The 19969-nt window shown below is 40.3% G+C and overlaps 1 protein-coding gene across 4 annotated transcripts in view; it reads left to right on the plus strand.

Annotated features, from left to right (window-relative positions):
- The window catches only part of egflam (EGF-like, fibronectin type III and laminin G domains), a 56274-nt gene that overhangs the window by 20776 nt on the left and 15529 nt on the right, over window positions 1-19969 (plus strand). For all 4 annotated transcript variants that reach the window (XM_088628719.1, XM_088628720.1, XM_088628721.1 and 1 more), the window contains exons 7-12: window positions 2785-2951; window positions 11066-11181; window positions 11988-12315; window positions 16508-16608; window positions 17809-17909; window positions 19507-19651. In XM_088628719.1, coding sequence (XP_088484845.1) covers window positions 2785-2951; window positions 11066-11181; window positions 11988-12315; window positions 16508-16608; window positions 17809-17909; window positions 19507-19651 — 958 coding nt within the window. The remainder of the gene's footprint in view (window positions 1-2784; window positions 2952-11065; window positions 11182-11987; window positions 12316-16507; window positions 16609-17808; window positions 17910-19506; window positions 19652-19969) is intronic.

Raw genomic sequence — 19969 nt, forward strand, 5'->3', positions numbered from 1 at the left:
TACATACATGTTATCTGAGTAAATGACTCAGAAAGCATTTTTCAAGCCTGCTGTATTACATTCTGTAATAATGCCTCTGCAGTTTCCTTTTCTGGGCCTGATGTGTCTGTGTCCATTTACCAGACTCCTTAGCACAAGCCTAGAATTACCGCCAACTACACACACAGGATGAAAATGGTAATGTGAAGCAATTCAGTGAATGAGAAATAAAGACAAGAAGAGCCTTTCTAAGCCCACCGAATGTGCAGTGATTTATCTTTTACTTTTAAAGGAGAGAGCAGCCTGACATGTTCCGTGATTAAAGACTGAATTGTTGCATAAAGATGTCGAGCTGGACTTATTTAAAGAGATCTTGTTCACTTGAAGACAAAGGTGATCTTATCACGTGTTACCACTGCTAATACCTCTGTTACAGAGCTTGGAATACTGAAGATGGAAAAACAGAGTTTATGCAAAGTGTGTTTTCTTGTATGGTGGAGGCTGGGAATAATAGTGTCTCAGGGTGTTTGTCGTCTTATTTCCAGGTTTTGTTTACTTTAATATCTTCTAAGTCTTTTGTTTTATGGTACACATGGCACTTGCTGTGCACGTCTCGTGCTCCTGGTTCTGAAGTTATGCATTGCATGTTTTAATACTGTGCGTCTGTAATGGTAAATCTGATAAGGTCACACAGCTCTGAAAAAAATAAATAAGATCCATACACTTACAAGATATTGCACAGCGTATTTCCACTGAGTGATTTATTCAGCACGATCTGAGAAAGTAAACTAATTGTAATTGGAGCTAGCAAACAATCCACTCCTACAGTATGTTTTCTCTTACATGAAGCATATTAATGTGATGCTCTTCAATCTTAATGTCTGCCTTCACAAGCTCTGACTGTCAGATAAAGAAAATGTGAGAAATTATCTGGAAATTGAATTTAAAACCTGTATTTTAGAGGCGTTATATTTTGGAAAACTCTTGAGACATAGAATAGCATAGCATGGGATTTAATCAACCATGGCTTTGTAGACAAATTCCAATAGCCTACAGAAAACATGGAGCCTGTTTTGCAGTGAAGTAAAAATTTCTAAGCACATATTACATTGTGCATTGTGATAAAATTCAGCTGATGAGTTTATGAACCAACTATACCATACATTTTGCCATCTCGATTTTATGACGAGAGCAATGATGCCTTCAAAGTTTCCATAATGTAAAACCTGATGACACTGAGAACCCAGTGCTGAAAGTGACTTTGAAACTGCTCTATTTCTAGAAGTCCTTCAACTTCGCATTTCTGCCTTTCCGAGAGATATTTTTTAACTGGTGTGGTGTGAAGGACGAGACCCCAGTAGGGTGTTGATCTATATCTATGCTGTACCACCTCCTGCGCTCTCTGGCAGTGCTTTAAAGAAGTGTGTCAGGATTGATTTATAGGGTGCCTACACTGGGTCACAATCCCATCAGTGTGGGAAAGGTGATGCCAGAGCCATCCACATCTCATTGGTGGGTCTAACATTGCCTTAATGGCTACCTGCTGGTCTGCACCACAGAGTGCTGGCATCCCCAATCACTAGCAAGGGCTGCCATCGTGAATGCTGGGCTGCTGGTTTTTCCCAGGATCGTGGCTCGGAGGTGAGACTCAGTCACGAGCGGCAGCTCTGTAGTGGGAGACCCCCATAGCTCTCGCACCAGCAGGGGCTGGCGAAATGTCGATGAAATGTCTAGGTTGACTCAGTGGCAGAGTCCCATGATCGGCCAACTGGTTAGTCCATCAAAGCTTAAAGGCGAGGCAGATGTCGACGGTACTCCTTTCCAATACTGCATGCTCTAAGGGTATTCTGAGTGTCAGTAGTTCAGGTCAGGTCAGCTGCGTCATGATGCGTAGTCTGCAAAGGAACAAGTCATAGGTTTATCCCATGCTGAAAAGAGAAGCAAGAACACACAACGTTTCAGCTGTGAAGCCAAAACGTGTTTTCTCTCTTCTCAATTCAACATTGAATAAACCTATTACACACCTGAAGAAGGCTTCACAGCCAAAATGTTGTGTTTTCTCTCTTCTCAATTCAGCATTGAATAAACCTATTACTTGTTTCTGTGTGTCAGGATTTGAATTTTCTTGTTCCTGTTGTATTTAGACCCAATCTAATGATGCATTGAAGTTACAGTTATGTCCATAATATTTGCCTCTCACTGCCATCTTCAAATTACAGCTGTTTTGTATCCCTCTTTTTAGATCTTTAACACAAGTTGTCACTGTGGTTAAGATAAATCCAGATCATTTCTCAAGCACCTCTTTCAAAGATATATTCACTGACCCATCGATATCCCAATAACTGGCAAGCTAGGCATTTATCCCAGCTGCATAGACCAGGAGCTGAAATGTGATCCCATTGCTTACAAGCATGTAGTGTTGTGCTGTCTTGTTTCTCCAGATGCAAATGAACAGGCATTTTTTAAAACTTGTACTTTCTATTAGTTAGCAGTGTAGGTATCACAAGCAGATAATTTGTATTGAATCAAAGCAGTTTATAGCCAATTGTCCTTGATTTAATTCAGTAATTTTGCATTGTGCAGAGATATGAGCCTGCAGTCATCTTTAAACCAGTACTGTAGCATTATGTGACTTTATCTTTATTTGCTTTTGTAAGAAAATGGTAACAGTGGTGTACAGTATAAATGTGAGTGAATTGATATCAATAAATGAGAATGAATGAGTAATGTTCAATATAAAGCTTTCAAGGTTTGAACAAAACCATCGTAACAAACACCCACTCCTTTCTTTGATTCTTTCCGCAGGCCTGAGCTGGACACAGACTGGACAGCAATCAAAGAGCCCATTGAGTCCAACTCCATGGTTCTGAAGGGGCTCGTCCCAGACACACAGTACCAGTTTGTTGTCAGAGCCGTCAATGCACATGGGACCAGCCAGCCCAGTGAAACCAACATCCCAGTCAGGACGCTCAGTAAGTGTGTAAGCATGGGACAGGTACAGAGGGACCTCGAACGTCTGGAACCCAGTGACAAGCAAAATATGATAGATTTTAGTGATACATGATATGAGTATGATGTCATTATGAAGTATTAGGTTATGTTTTATGGTTTGGTTTGAATGTTGTCAACTGCTTATTTGCATGGCAAAGCAAAGCTTATCCATATGTGAAGCACATGCGCTGATGCTGGGAGACCACTGTTTAACAAACTCCCTATCGCTGAAGTTTACTATGAACAGGCCTTAAATAGCACTGGATAGAATGGACTTCGGTATTCACTGGGACCCCCCATACAGCTCTTCAGAATTCAGAAGGCCATGTGGTTCTTTACTCCAGTGAAGTGAAGGGAAAATGTGCAGCTCGCTGTTAATATTGTCTAGGAACTCTGTAAGGGCAGCCCTTTTATTTCCTGCAGGCGAGCTAACAGACTGGCAGCCCATTTCTACATCAAGGCTGCTGTCTGCACATGCCTCATAAAGCCGAACAAAGCAGATATATCGCGTGGGCTTTGAAATTTGCCTTTAAGTCAGCAGTGACCTTTTTTTTCCCTGAAATGGCATTGCTTCAGATGCTTTGCTTGTTGTGCTGACCTCACTTGGCTTCTCCAAACGACTCTGCATCCTGCGCGGTTGCCTGTGTTCTGCAAGCACGCGGGAGTGCGGCTCTTGATGAGCTCTTCAGCGCACAGTGCTTATCAGAAACCCAAATAGGAAGAGCAGGGTCAGGCGACCCTCCATGGTAACAATAACAGCTCTGAGACAAAAGCGCGGGTGCTGACTAATGAGGTGGAACCAACTTCCTCTGTGGAGTTTCGCTCAGTTCATAAAAGCACTTCTGGACTTGGATTAGAGATATTCGGATGGAGGCTTCTTGGCTCATTAGCAGATCCTTTGACCAAATTTCTGGTCAAGCAATGTTAACGATTGGGGTGAAAGTGCCGAACCAACTCATGAAAGGTTACTAATTCTAAAGGAAAATAATTTAATACACATAAAGAAGTAATGAAACCATGACTTTTGTTTTACCTGGCTTTGTTAAATGTACAGTCAATTCTTCCATGACTTGTAGGTTGCATGGAGTAATGTGTGACTCTGTTCTCCAGGAGTCCACCAGGTAATTCAGCAAGGAGAGGTGTCGATGCAGAGCGCAGATTAATAATAATAATAATAATGATGATGATAATAATAATAATAATAATAATAATAATAATAATAATAATAATAAAACTTTATTTTATATAGTGCCTTTAAAGGTGGCTTCTCAAAGCGCTTTACAGAATGACAACAACAATAAATAAAAAGAATACACAAGATAAAACACAATTACAATATATAGAGGAGACCGTGGATGGTGGTACTAAGAAAAGCAAAGGGGTGAAGAATGGAACCAGTTAAGTAAAGGCTTTTCTAAAGAAGAGGGTTTTGAGTCTGGATTTTAAGGAGTTTAGAGAAGGTGACTCTCTGATATCCTTGAGCAGAGAGTTCCAGAGCTTAGGGGCATAACTGGAGAAGGCCCTGTCACCCATACAATGTAGACGGGCTTTGGGGACAGTAAGGAGACCAGAATTAGAAGAGCGAAGGTTGCGAGGTGGGGAGTAGGGTGATAATAGTTCAGACAGGTACTGAGGTGCCAAGCCATGCAGAGCCTTATAGGTGAGAATGAGGATTTTAAAGTCTACATGGAATTTGACTGGAAGCCAGTGTAAGGACTCCAGGATAGGAGTTATGTGATCATTTGCGCTAGACCAAGTCAGGATTCTGGCTGCTGAATTTTGGACATACTGCAGTTTGTTCAAAGTAGATTTAGATACCCCAGCGAGTAGAGCATTACAGTAATCAAATCGAGAGAACACAAATGTGTTGATCAGCTTTTCAGCCACAGTTAGTGATAGCATAGGGTGTAGTCTAGCGATATTTCTGAGGTGAAAAAAAAAAGTATGCAGTATGCTGCACATGTGGGTTGAAAGTTAAGCCAGAACCGAATATAACCCCAAGGTTTAACCCCAGTGCTCATTAGGCTGAGCACTGTTAGCACAGGTTGAACTCTGAGTCGTCCAGGGGTCTCTTGGTAATCTTAGGAACTGTTACCACTGCGACTGACTGGAGCTTGCCTTTTCATCAAATAGAGCTGGGTCAAGTGCTCCCCCCAACCCTGACACTTTTATCCAAAGCAACTTAGTCGCATCCTGTTGGGATGCAAAGGGTGAAGATAACTGTACAAGCCTTCGGGTCTGTGGTTTGCATTGTGCACCTGGAGCGTTCTAGCATGTCGTCAGCTGTTGTCTCCTGTACTTGAATGGAGGTTGTAGTAGTTGTTGTTGAATCAGAAAAGCAGAGCTAATGAGATGCTGGCCACTGATTCAGACTGAAACTGTTAAAATCAGCAGGATGCGGGCACTTAACTCCATTACATTTTATAAACAGTGACAACATTTATGAACACTTTTGTAGTAATCATTAACTCAGTAGTCATTTTTAAGTGTTGCAAATATTTTAGTTTACATGTACAATTTTTGGGATTTAGTGGTTTATGCATGTGTTCTTAGTTGGTTTTGGAGTATATGTTTATAATATGACTAATTCGCTACTTGTGAATTATCCATTTATTGTGGAACAATCTTAATATGTAGCCTGTTTTCAGCTAATTAGTCTTAGGTGATGTAAGACCTGTGTAGAGTTAAATGTGAGCATCCTGTTGATGGCTTTGTTGTAATGTAACAGGAAGGAATCTAATGAATTGTAATATAGGTCACACACTTGAGACTTTATTAACTGTTCTAGTAGTAGTTGATTAACATTTTATTGTTTTCAGAATTTGTTTCAGGAGGGGCTTTATTAATAATAATAAAATAAAGCAACTGTTCGAGATTTCTCAGAAGTAGTTGTCAGCAGGTTGTTCAGGAAAACAATTCCTGAAGGAAGGCTGTTCATGCTAAGGACAGTGGCTCTCCAGGGGGAAATGTGGGTGAACAGATGTGCTTGAGAATTATTTGTTACTTGGGGATCTCTCACCTTGGCAATCCTCTCTGGGAACCTCAAATGTCATGGAACTGTGCCAGACCTGATGCAATCCATAAATACAGTGTTCAGCTGTGTGAATAAGTCTATCAATTAGCCTTCTTTAGATCCACTGAGACGAGAGCTCTTTCTGAATTGGGGAACTCAGTCAATTTATTTGGAATAGTAAAATGACACTTTTATCCAAAGCAACTTAGTCGCATTCTTTTGGGATGTAAAGGGTGAAGATAACTGTACAAGCCTTTGGGTCTGTGGTTTGCATTGTGGACCTGGAGTGTTCTAGCATGTCGTCAGCTGTTGTCTCCTGTACTTGAATGGAGGTTGTAGTAGTTGTTGTTGAATCAGAAAAGCAGAGCTAATGAGATGCTGGCCACTGATTCAGACCGTTAAAAACTGTTAAAAACAGCAGGATGCAGGCACTTAACTCATTAGATTTTATAAAATCTGTGCTTTAATATGAAGTAATAGGAATTAGGAAGTCGTAAAACAGTTCTTCTTTTAAGATCCACATACAGTATTGTTTCATGATTATCCAGACAGGTGTCACACATTACAAAGAAGCTTACAAAGCAGATTTTGAAGAAATGAATTTGTTGGGCTCAGGATAAGTGGAGCCCACAGAACTTGTGGTGATGAACATAATACATTTGAGCAGAGTCTCCAGTGTCATGATGGCCTTCCGCTTTATATTTTGAATCTAATAAATCTGACCAACCGTAATAATATTCTAAAATATGCACAGCTTGGTTTTAGGAAACTTTTGTTAATGTTGTGAATGTTATGAAGCAAGATAACAGCAAATCCAGTCCAGCCCAGATTATAGTGAGTGATGTAAGCAGCAATGTCAATTCACAGCGGTATCTTCCCTGCTTTAATGCGATTCTATATCTGTTTGGGAAACTGTTATAATTTCTTTTGAATGTTGTTTTATTTAAATTCAAATTCAGGTTTTATGTGCTGCAGAGTGTTGAAGAAATAGTATTTCATTATTTTAGGTTTACACATTATTTACACATTTCCTTTACATTCTTTTATCCTGTTACAGTGTCCTGTCACCTAACATAGCCAGGTGTACATACAGTACACGCAGTACTGTGGGTGTATTGGCTTCCTCAGTGTTTCCTGCTAATTTATTTATGCATTTTTGCATTGACAGTTCATTGCATTATCAATGCAGAATTTACTTTTCACAACCTATCCATAACCTCACAGTGTGTTGAATCTGTTTTAAAATAACTATAAATGTCAGGCTTACTCTTTTCTTTTATTTAAAAAAAAAATTCATGTCTACCTTTAGCTGTCATTTTTAACACTGGATTTATTTTAATTGTAACACTGCTTCACAAGAATACTGTTACTCATCTTCCCAGGAAAGTAATGCAGGGCTCAGTGCAAGATGGGAGGTCATGATTTCACTGTGACCTCTGGTCCTAATTAGTTTGTTCTGGGACTGCTTGTACGAAAAGAAAAAGTGTGGAAGTGCTGCACCTGGAGCATAGTGTAGCCCAGGTCGCAGGTGCTGACTGCAGTCCAAGGACCGTCTGACCTATTTTGAAGAAGAGACTTCATCGCGAAACCCCAGTAGCCTCTCCTCTCACCACATGCCAGACAGCAAAGCTTAATTAATATATATATTCTACTCAACAATGGCCTGCATTGCCTTTTGAGAGAATGTGTTCTCCTGCATGTGTGAGAGAAGTATTTCTCAACCCACTTGGAAGTTGAATGTACAGCATACAAATATATAGCAGAAGAAAAATTCTAAAAATAAAATGCAATACATTTTAAAACATTCGCATTTTAATGCTTTTTAAATAGGCTATTTTAATATTTGGTGTAAACTGAGTTGTATGGTTCATGTAATTGTACATCTTACAACATAAATTATAATATACTGCAGTATTACCCTGCATCTCTACAAAGGATTATACATGTCCATAGAAATAATTACATATATTCATGTATTGATATTTAACAGTCCTTCCTAAATATTTCCTAAACATGTTTCTGGATGTGTTTCTTTGTCATCCAGTCAGTTCCAGTAATTCAGCTTGTGGTTTTCTGTGAAAGGACAGGCTAAAACGTCAACACAGTTTGAATAGTATCTATTCACAAGTTGAGAATTCTGGGGAGCATTTTTGATGTAGGTGCCAGTAGGTCTCAGGTCCCATGCTTGGGAGATGTGCGGGACATTTAGTAAATGAAGCCTCTTTATAGTTTCTAGTGGTTAGGGAGCAAATTAAATGGTACATCTTACTGAGGTTAATCTTAAGAAATTTGTAGCAAGGAGCAATGGCACTGTGCCTGGAGGAGGTCAGTGGGCTGCAGAAACTTTCCATGGCTTTACTGCACTAGGCCTGTTTCTTCCAGCTATCCCCACTTGTAAGTGCGAGAACACTTAAGGGTGTTATCATTGTGGACCAGGAAGAATAGGAGGGCAGGCAGACAAGGCACGATGGCTGTGAAAGAGTTAACCTGAGGTTATTGAATTAAGTGTTAAATCCTGGCAATTTAGGGAAGGGTCTGCGAGGGGCTACTTGTCTCTCTTCAGGTGAGAAAATCTGGTTATTACTCTTTTACCAGACAGAACAGACCAGGGCAATCTTGAGACCTCGCCCCTCCCCCCAGACAAGTCAGGCCCACAAATCCACCCAGGGTGACTGTCTCTCTCTCTCACATACACATACAGTATACCGAACATGTCTGGCATGTACAGGGTTACTAAATGCCATATGTTTGGAAAAGAAATGTGAAAAAAGTGTACAAAATGCAATGGGTTCAGTACAATATTTGCACCTTTCATTCTCCACGTTGCGATGGATGTTGAGTGTGATTTCAGGCTGCTGATAACCAGAGCTGTTTTTCTCTTTTGCCTTTTGTTGAGGGAGTATGGGAGGTTCCCGAATAAGAGTGTGCGCTATGAGGTGCTCAGTTTTGGGTACAGAACAGCAGCTACACAGATTCTGCCATCTGCCACCGATATTCTGTGTCTCGCTGTCAGTACTCCATCCATTTCAGGTTGCATGTCTTTGCTGTTCACTCTACCAATATAAAATCTTACAGATTTTAAGCCACATGTCATCTTGAGTGCATATTGTGTGGTGCATTATTGATTTCTCAATAAACCCTTTCCCTGTGCCATACTTTATGGGTGAACATTCTCATTTTTTTCTCATTATGACAGACCTGATTCACATTCTCTTATTTGTATGCATATCTTGTTTCCTTACATCTGTGGGATGCAGTGCCTTATTCATTTCTCCTCCAGTCAGACAATTCTTTATCATCAGCTCATGTTTTATAGTATATAAACTACTGCAGCATGAACAGCCTGGCTTTATTCCAAGATTTGCATTTTGAATGTGTTGGAGTATGGATTTGTCCACTTCCTAGGAATAAAAAAAAAAGTCATCCAATATACCATCTCGGTGCACTATAGAAATTTTGAATCTTCATCGCTTGGAACAGAATTGTTCAGGCGTAGCTGAGAAGTGTTTGCTTTGATGAGCACTGTAAATACGATGTTACTCTTAACACAGAGCAAAAGATCACTGGGTCAGGAATAAACCTAAGACTCTCTGCAAATCTCTAACTTTGGGAACACTGATTTCTGGCATTGAAAGATAAGTTCTGCATCCTTGTTATCTTTTTCTTAACTTTGTGTCACATTCAAGACTAGAGAGGAGGGCAGCATGGAGTGGATTATATAATTTTTTTCTGGGGGGGGGAGGGTGAGTTGTGATTTGGGCTCAGGACACCTCCCATGAATTTACTGTACAGTATGGTCTGTAAAAAAGTCAAATATTTTACTATTATCTTACAATCATCTCGAAATAAATTATAAAAGAGTCTAACTTCAGAAAGGTGTCGGAATTGGCATTTGTTTTAATATGAGTAGCTGCCTTTCCTAAAGTTTAAAGCTGGGGGCTGGTGTGAACTTCGATCGGCAGTCTTCCCTTCTGCTTCAGTGCCTAGTCTGAAACATACCTGTTTTTTCTCCGGTCTCCTTGGATTTCACGGTCATGAAACATGCCAGGACATAACTCGGAGGACTGCTTTAAACGAGGAGTGCGGTCCCATGAGAACTTTAGGCTGGTGGCGCGGGGATAAAATGTCTGTAACTGCATCGCCCCTGTCGTAGTCGTATTTGCAGAGGTCTTGTAATTGACATGGAAATGCTTCCATCACATCCCTGAGTAAATTCCTGCTGACATTTTAAATGTCAGTGTCCAGTGTGTTCTTAAAAGCGGGCCAATTTTAGGTAATGAAATCATTGGTGTGTCATGACTTATGAGCTGAATATGATTGTGGTGTGCTTATCCACAGATTTAGTGCTCTGTTGTCTTTTGTAGGTTTCAAAGATTTTTTTTTCCCCACTTTAAAATTTCCTCCTACGTTTCTTGCAGTTCCCAAAAATCTCCACCTGAAATTCTCAAACCGCATTTGAATGAAAAATAAAACTGAAAACTATTTCTCTATTCTGTGACTGTGCCACCTCTGCCTGTATTGGCGCATTTGTATTTAATTTATCACAGATTCATTTTTACACTTTAATTTGCTACATTTTTTATTGACACGGAAATTGGCGGATTATTGCACTTTGAGAAATTGTCCCCTTCTCTCCGCACCTACTGTACCAGTTCTGATATTTTGTTCAAGTCTCATCACAAATGTTTACAACTATACAGTACATCTTCTTTTTCAAGATTCTTCTAAAGTTAATGTGGGAAAAATAGAAAAACACACATTGGAAACCCATGTAGATCTTTATATATTGTATATGCTCAGGTACAGGTTGGATCCAAAAATATAATTTGAAGGGTGAGCTGAAGAGGTACAACACAGATTTAACGAATCCTTTATTGCAGATAAAGCTAAGAAAAAAATTGCACCCCTCTTTATTGGGTCAGGCTGCTCACCGTTAAAAACATATGACATGAGCACACTTTGGCAATGCAGAAAGTCCCTTTTATCAACCACATGTCCATCCCATGTAGCAACTCATTAATATCTGGGTGCCGTTGACAGTAGATGCCCAGTTCCCTGTAATGCCTGAGCTCTTCTTTATAGGTACTGATGAGCTGGGCAGTGGACATCATGGGCAGAGCTACATCACAGACTCCAAGATCAATGACGAGGTGGCCTTCGGGATTGATGACTCAGACTACGATATCTACATTGAAGAGGTGGGCAGTTCTCTCAATCTCGTGTTTTTCTTTTTCAGTACTTCTCCCAGATAGTTGCTGTGTCCTGCCATTTTTGAGAACACAAGCAAAACTCACCTTGTAAAGCCTGTCATTAGCCAAGGTTCCAGTACTGTTTTCTCCTGCCACATGTAAATTGGCAGCACCTATTAGATTACAATTTTTAACTTGACTATTACATGCAGCATTGTGGAGTGATGGTTACCTTTGTTGTCTTACAGTTCTAGGGTCCTGGGTACAATTCTGAGCTGGGCTTCACACCTGTTTCTCCTCATGTTCCTGCAGCTGCTTTTGTCTCTTGTTTCTCTCCACCACTCAAAGACATGCTGATATGTTGATTGACTGGTAGTAATTTGCCCCTTCCATGAGGAGAAGCAGATGCTGGAGCAGCTCTGTTGCAAGGCTGGGCTGAACACAGTATAGTGCAGGTGATGATAACGGTGTCATCTATGATGGACGCCATCGACAGCCATGCTCCAGGATGTGAAAGTAAAGCCATAGTTCTCTGGATATAAATTTGTTGTCACTGAATTGTAGAAAATCCCATGAAAGGATAGCTCCTCTTTTTTTAAAAGAAACTTTCAAATAATCAAAAATCCAAACAGAGCTTTGAAAACAAACCAAAGAAAACTTATCATTACTGCATACTTATTTGAGTTGCTATAAAATTTTGTCGTTGATCACTACTACCTCAAGTAATAATGAGCTAAAACAAAATAACACCTGTTGGCATTCCAGTTGTCATCTCTTCTAAACCTATTGCAATATTGTTCCTCCTTCTGCTGCAGCTCAAGCCATTTCCTGCCATCAAGGAGGACAACAGGAAGTTCCAGTTGGAGGCTAAGGCCTCTCCTGCCTCTCAGACAGGAAAAGGGAGACTGAAGTACACAGTGACCACTACCACGTCCACGACTCCAACTTCTGCCACTACTACCACCACGCCTGCCCCCACGACCTCCGCCCCCACGCGAACGGGTGGCACCATGCCCCGCCTGCACGATCTGCCCTGTGACGACACGGTCTGCCCCGCCGACAGCTTCTGCGTCAACGACTACGACAGCGGCGGCTCGCGCTGCCACTGCAGCCTGGGCAGAGGGGGGCCCTTCTGTTCGGAAGGTGAGCAGATGCTATTGGCTCCGGGGTCGTCACATGATGAGTCACATGTGCCTCCCAGGGGGGCCTACTTAAGATACCATGAAGTGGAGACTGCTTTTTAAAAACACTGCCCAGAGCTAATGACAGCCTGACAGTGCGTGTTGGCCAGCAAAGCAAAATAAACTCAGGCCTGGTTGTCATTTGTGTATTTCATGAACGGCGTTGACTCTGATCAGGGGGTGTAACTGTGTGAGTAATGTATAACATTACAAAATGGTTTCTTCAGAATGAATGTTTTTTTCTCCTGTTTTTAATTTTTTTCCCCCCACGTCATTTTGCTCGTGTGCCCTGAAGTGGAAAAGATCCTGCCAAGCATTTCTCAGGATTTAGGGATAAAGGGATGTCTTGTCTCGGGGCTGTGAAGGCACGTTTTGTCTTACGTGTCTTGGAAAAGAGACTTCTTAGGAATCACAAATGTACCTCTCAGAACTTGGCTTTACTGAACTGATACTTAAGCTTAAGTTTTTGGTTCTGGCATGTTTTTGTTGCAGATCTTGAGACTGTATAGATGGAAAAAAATGAGACAAAATAGCTATTGCTCTTTTGCAGGTTTGCCAATTAAATGTATTAATAATTAAATACTGAGAGTAAACGCGAGTAAGTACAGGTTGCATACATTATACTTTGCTAGTTCAATTTTGCAGTTTTATAGCAGCCCTGCATTGTGTTCTTCCAATTTGTTTGATCTGTTTTAACTGTTTATAAGTATTTTAAGGGAGCTTAGTGTTCTGTTTGACATGTCCTGCACTGTTTCTTTTGTGATCGATATTTTTTTTTTCATCTTTGAGTTGGAGTATCCTGTCATACCTTGCCTCACCTTTATAACTTCTTTAAAGAAGATTACATCTTAGTAAGGGGGTCAAAAAGAAACCCCATCATAACATCTAGAATACGTCCTTCAGAGAATCATCACAATCCTCCTCCAGCAGTTTGTTCTCGGCTCTCCCAGGGAACTAATAAAAGGCAGATTGGATCAGAGGCTAGATCACATCAGGAAATTTTGCTTTGCTCCATTTTTCACATTCTTACCTCTTAATCTATCCTGAGAGGAAACTCTAATGGAATCGTTGACTACCTTTGTGATTATTTTTAGTTTTCTTTTTTAAAGGTGAAACATCTGGGTATTACTCCAATTTGTCCCAAAGGTCAGCCTAATGACAGCTCCTTCTCCAGGGTCGAGGAGGGAATTTCAGACTAATTTTAACCACTGACACAGCCAGCTATGACTTGCACTCAAGAGGCAGTATAATGGTCACACTATTACACAGTGCATGAGCATCATACCATGTTCTGCTATTGTGAATATAACCAAATAACAAAACAGATGTATTTGTTTTAGACAATTAAAAGTCTATGTACTATGTACATAGTCTAAAGTACTATGCGCATTGACTTTATATACGTATAGAGATTGAGTGTTCATAAAACATCTTTTTTTTCTTCATTAGCCTTTTGGTCATACAAAGATGTGTATACAGTATGTCCTTCGGGAGTACTGAGAACCAGTAGATGGTAGTAGTGGTACTCTGGGGAGATGTTTGCTCTTTAGAGAGTTTACGTGGGCGCAATCGGGGTTTGGACTTCTCCCAGACTGGCGTGTGAAACTGTTCATTGCAGGATGAGAATGTCCACTAAATCTGCAGCAGTTCTTTGATGAGATGGAGTTTATAAGAGAAGTTTGGGAGGAAGGTTAGATCATAATCTCACACAATTCCACTCGTCTACATACAGTATAGAAGTCTTGCACCCAGGACTTCCCTTCTCGTATCTCTCTCTCACCGCCCCTCCCCATCCACATCCTTGTAGCAGCTCCCTAGCTCAATCCTCTCAATAGTGAGGGGATGTTTGGGCAGCGTATCCTCACAGCTAGACTGCCGTTCCCTCAGATAGGTGAATCATGCCAGATACTCTATACATACAGTGTTTCATCCTGCTGTCACATTCATTAGGATCTTACCCAGCTACTGAAAGGGCTTATTAAATTTGCTTTTGATATATTATTGCATTTTGTTGTATAGAATATTATTAGTTATTAATAATATAATAATAATTCCTTATAAAATCAACTAATAGATTTGAGTTATCTAATTAAGTAAACAGAGAACAGAGAAGTTACTTAATTAGATAACTCAAATCTATAAGTTGATTTTAATTATTGTTTTCCAGCACTTGTAATACATTTTATATGAGTATGACATTTTTTCTTGTAACTTAAAATAACTTTGTAAGAGCTAAATATGATTTGTTAAGGCTGGAAGAGAAACCATAAGAGATAATACTGAGGAGTGGGGTGTAAAAAACACTACGGTGAGCGAATCCTTCACCTGTCCTCCTTTTGTGTTACTACAAGATTTTGCTTTGTGAAAAGTGAGGGAAATTTCAGCGCTTAAAGGGGACTTGAGGCAGTTAGTATACAATACGTGTTGGTTTATTTATCATATTGATCCTCAGTGATGTCCGTACAATTGTTCCTGAGCCCACAGAGAGAGCTTCAGCCTTGACCTGTGAAGGTGCTGAATCATGGTAGTAAGCTATGCTCCTTTATAAAATAGAACCCTAAAACATCTGAAATGCAATACTTCTTCCCCCTATCATGCATTAAAAGTGCAAAGCAGCCATGCCTTTGTACCTGATCTTGATAATCTAAAACAAATATGCTTGATAGCTGTTACATAACAATGAATTACAAACAACATACCATATGGGCTATGAAATAATCTTTATGTTGTAGAGTGCTATATGTACAGTGTGACTCAGAAAACCGTTAATGACCCCAATGCAATAGAGTGATATATTCTGTTGCGTAACGTAAACTTTTTTGTTATGAAGTTTAGTTTTTTAATGAGATGGTTATATATTACCGTAGTCATTTATGTCTTTTCGTTGTTTTTTTCACGAAGTCTGGTATTTCACCAAGATCCGCTTCCTGTTTGGATCCCACTTGATCAGAGGTGCTAGTTCCCCAACATTATTTCAGCGAAGGCTCAAATTCCTGCTTTGCAAGGGTTAAACATTTTCCAAAAAGATATCGCTTCTGCTTCTGTTGTTGCTCTGCCCTCCCCTGAGAAACCGATCCTGTCAATATTAAAGGTTTATGGTCTATGCATTAATCCGAACCCCGTAAAGGAAACAAATCAATGTTGTGTTGCACAGGGCTTGTTTGCTCATTGAGCTCGATTTTTTTTTTTTATGTCCATGAAAAACATCATACAGCCACAGCTCGGTGACCTTGCCCCCAGCACATCGACTCATGTGGTGAATGATGCCGAGCGATGCATTAATCTGCCTGCAGACAGGGGTGCTATTCAGGACTTCCTCCTGGCAAAACTCACCGTTCGCTCACATTCTCCGTTCTTAAAGCCACCCCCCCTCCCCCGCCTTCTCCTCCGATTCCCCACGACCTCAAAGTCTGATGAGTCACTTCCACGGAGTGCTGAGAGAAGCCTGCTGCTTTCCAGAGAATAATCTTTCTTTTCAGTCCAAAAGCAGTGCTACAGGGTGACCTTGTTGCCTTCTATATTTTATAACTGAAAACAAATATGTTCTTTTATTAATTAATCAGAAAACATCTCCCGATTTCATATTTTGTTTTACTTTGGCAGTGCAGGATATTTGTAATGTGCGCTGAACATCAGTTATTGGGCTTTTCCCTTAACTGATCATTGCCATTTTAAACCAAAATATTGTGCTTTCATTGTAAAATCCAATGTTTAATATTTCAAATGCCCTAATTCGCTTTGCAAAATTAAACTCGGAATCCTAACATCTTTCTAAAGCTGTTCTCTGTCCATAAGTAGCATTTGTCTCAATGACTATTTATCCAAGAAATTTCGTGGATGGTTATCATGTAGTATAAAGGACAACAGATGTTTATAATGTTACGCTACAGATTGAATCTTCATAGTTCTGTAAATCTTGTGGAAATAGCAAGACAAATGCTTATGTTACTAATTGAAAATGAGGAATTCAAAACCCCAAATTTTTAAAATCCAATAAGAACTGAAGTCTTCTCTTAAGATCAGATGCTAACCATGATGTGTAATGTGAATTTAGTGCACTTTGGTTAGTTTCTGAGAGATGCGGCAAGGTGAATAAAGATCTGAGATTCTTTGATCCATATGTTAATAATCGACTGCCTGCATTTCTCCTCCAGGTGTTCCAGTCCAGTATCCAAAGTTCTATGGCTTTTCCCATATGGCTTTCGAACCACTGAAGAATTCCTATCAAACGTTTCAGATCACCATTGAATTCAAGGTGCGTTCACTTGAGTGTCCAGCAGAGTAAGGAGCCTTGATCGGTAGTAAAGATATTTGCAAGCACTCAAACACTGAGATCCAGTCATTTGTTTGTGTTAAAATCTGAAAGCTGGTAGCTGTGAAAAACTGGAAAACCCTTATAATCTGTTCTGATGCAGAAGTAAGGATAATAAAGTATGAACACCTCCTGAAGTCAGATTTTGTTTTTTGGAGGAAAGATGTCAAAGGATTTATTCTTTATTTTCATGTTCAATGTTGACTAAGGAACATTTACCAAGGAAACTTCAAAACGGAGTGAAGAGAACCATTTTATTTGCACTTTGTTTCTGCAATTAACAAAGCAATTTCAGAGTAAAATCCTTGTTTTTTTTTTGCAAGAAACTGAAACTAGTTAAAAAATGCAAACCTGTTAACAATTACAGCACAATTGACATTTCAGTCAGATTTTAATGACCTGAAAACGTAAAACAAAATCTTGTTCTTTGAAGACAGGCTAAGAAAACTGTAATATGCAATGTATATATATATATTTCCCTATGGTGTCCAGAACTTTTACTTCAGTGTTTGGTCCCCAGTTCATCCCTTTACCTTTTCTAGCAAACTTCCAGGTCCCAGCAGAACATGCCAGACTGACCGTTGTGTTTGAAGACTAGGCAATTGTCGTTCATTTTTCACTGCCTCTGCTGAAATGTAAATGACATTTTTTGCCCCTGTTGTTTAGAATAATTAGCTCTACTCTTGAATGGCAATGGAGTATCAATTCAATTTTTTCTTGTATCTTTGAGGTTTTGGTCCAACTGGATTATAAATTACTTATCCTTTTTATACCTTAATCTTAATTTTTTTACTTGTTTCTGCAATTGGGGTAACTTTTCAGAAAAACCCTGCAGATCTCTTATCGGTCTGCTGTGGATTGTTGGCCCCCCATCGCTGTCTAAGCAGCTCCTAAGAGCTGTGCAGTACACAGTATCGGACGTCTCAATAATCTGCTTTAATAGGTAACCCAATGTTTTGTTATGTATGTTTGAGAAAGGTCACAAATATTGGACACGGCTCAATATCTAAATAATTAAACTGCAAGCGAATCCCGAAGGCTGAAACTTCCTGCTCCAAATCCAGATGTACAGCATCGGTGTCTTGTTGGGTCAGTGTCCTCTGGTGGATGGGGCAAGGATAACCCAGGTTTTGTCGTATCCAGGCAGAGGCAGAGGACGGGCTGCTGCTGTACTGCGGGGAGAATGAGCATGGGCGCGGAGACTTCATCTCCCTGGCTGTCATCCGGCGCAGGCTGCACTTCAGGTGGGCAAACAGGCCCCCTGGGATCGGGGGTGGACCTGCTGGTAGAGGGTGTAGGGAGCTAATGAGCAGTCGGCTGAGGAAGAGACCTGGAAGAATTAGAGCTATTGTACTGGGTAAACATGAAAGTTATTCAGATGTCCTGGTTTGAAAACCGAAGGATACCGAGGCTTCTTAGGACCAGAGCTGGCACAAAACAAAGAGGAATTTGGAGACAAGTAAAGCTCTTTAATATCTTGACGGGAACACAGACACTAGACCAACAACCTAAATGCAGTGACACTGCTGATGCCACAGTGACAGTGCTACTGTAGCCCCCAGTGTGGCAGTCAACACAGCTTCTATGCCAGGGAACAGGGTTGGACCTGTGCCTCATGTGGGTCAGTCATGCAGTAGGCACTATAGGAAAACTGTGCAATTCCATATTCCTTATTTTAATGTGGTCAGGCTCTACAGAGATAATGTAGGAGGAACGTCTCATCACAGTCATTGCTGGGAATAAGAAAACCAAGGCTTGTACTGGTTAGGTGCGTTTTGAACAGAATGTTTCAAGAAATAGGTTCATTGTGTCTATATCTGTTGTTTGTAATAAGATTTGAGGATCTGCTTTTCGCAGCAATCTGAATGTTATGGCATAAGTATCAGGCAGTTGGGGAATTTGGCCCTTATCTTTTTTCCTTTTAGTGAGTTTTCTAACCCTAGAAAACACGAGTATCCCTTATGTATGTCTGATAAAATGTCTCTCACCGTCACCATTTTCCTAGATGAAAATAAACCACTGTTGTACTTACAAAGGAGAAAAAACTGTTTTGTGTCTTTTTTAATTAGGTGACACTCCTAAAGTTTATTTCATTCCCATGCAAAAACACTAAAACCCTGCTAAATTTGAAACTATGCAAGCACGTTTTGCCTCTTCGATCCCTCAAGCACCGTTTGCTGAGTGACTTGAGTGACCCTGAACCCAGAGCCCATTTAAATCTCATCTCAGTCCTGCAGTTTTATCATTTAGCCCTGAGTGAGTTGTTTATGGTTGTGGGTTTGATTTTCACTAGCAGTTAAATGAGACGTGCACACAAAAGCTCTTTTTAACAGAACGGAGCATAGTTAGTGTCCAATAATTACCATTCGACATCATTATAATTAATGAAAAATCATTCTAAATTCAGAAGGCAACCAACATTTTTACAGAACTGGCATAGAGTGAAGACTCACTGACCACTAATTGCTGTTTAAAGGGAGGCAAGCAGTTGGAAAATAAAAAGTGAAAATGAAGAGCCCTAAAGATAACAAGGCTAAACCTTAAAATCATGCTAATCAGTGTAAAGCTCTGATTGTGAAGGACTCCTAAGAGAAGCAGTGCCAGAGTTTTTGCAGTGAACATACAGAGGCAGGGGGAGTGTGGGGCACTGTCTAGGAAATATTAGATACTAATATCGGTGACTGCAAAAATGTAATAGTTGGGCTTTTATTCCTGTTTAAATACCTCCTCAGATTGTGACCTAGAGAGTCCAACCAGGCAATGGGCACACTTGCACTTCACAATGATATTTGTACCCAGTGTGATGCAGCCCAGTTTGTGATTTGTTTCCCACCCCTTCAGGTTTAACTGTGGCACAGGGACAGCTGTCATTATTAGTGAGAGCAGAGTCAGGCTGGGCAGCTGGCACAGTGCCACACTCTCCAGAGATGGCACGAACGGGTGGCTGCGTCTGGACAACGACACGCCTGTAACTGGCCGGTCCCAGGTAAGCAGAACCTTCCAGAACCTTCTCCCGAGCTGCAGTATTGTAGGCAGGTAACATGCAGTAACGCACACATGTTTTAGAATGCACTATTGCTTTTGTCGTCCTGAATTCAACACTAAGAAAAACAAAAACAATCCTGTAAACCTGAGAGCAGGCCAAAATGACCGTGTGATTTGTTTAAAAGAGGAAAAGGACACATTGGTAAACTGTGGGTGATACAAACAATGAGTGTTTTAGTAATGAATAAATTGGCATTAAAAATAATACTATGTAAAAAAATGTAGGAAGATTGCATTGTGGGTTTTTTTAATTAGCTGT

This window comes from Lepisosteus platostomus, chromosome 4 (assembly GCF_059453375.1).
Source record: "Lepisosteus platostomus isolate fLepPlt1 chromosome 4, fLepPlt1.hap1, whole genome shotgun sequence".
NCBI lineage: Eukaryota > Metazoa > Chordata > Actinopteri > Semionotiformes > Lepisosteidae > Lepisosteus > Lepisosteus platostomus.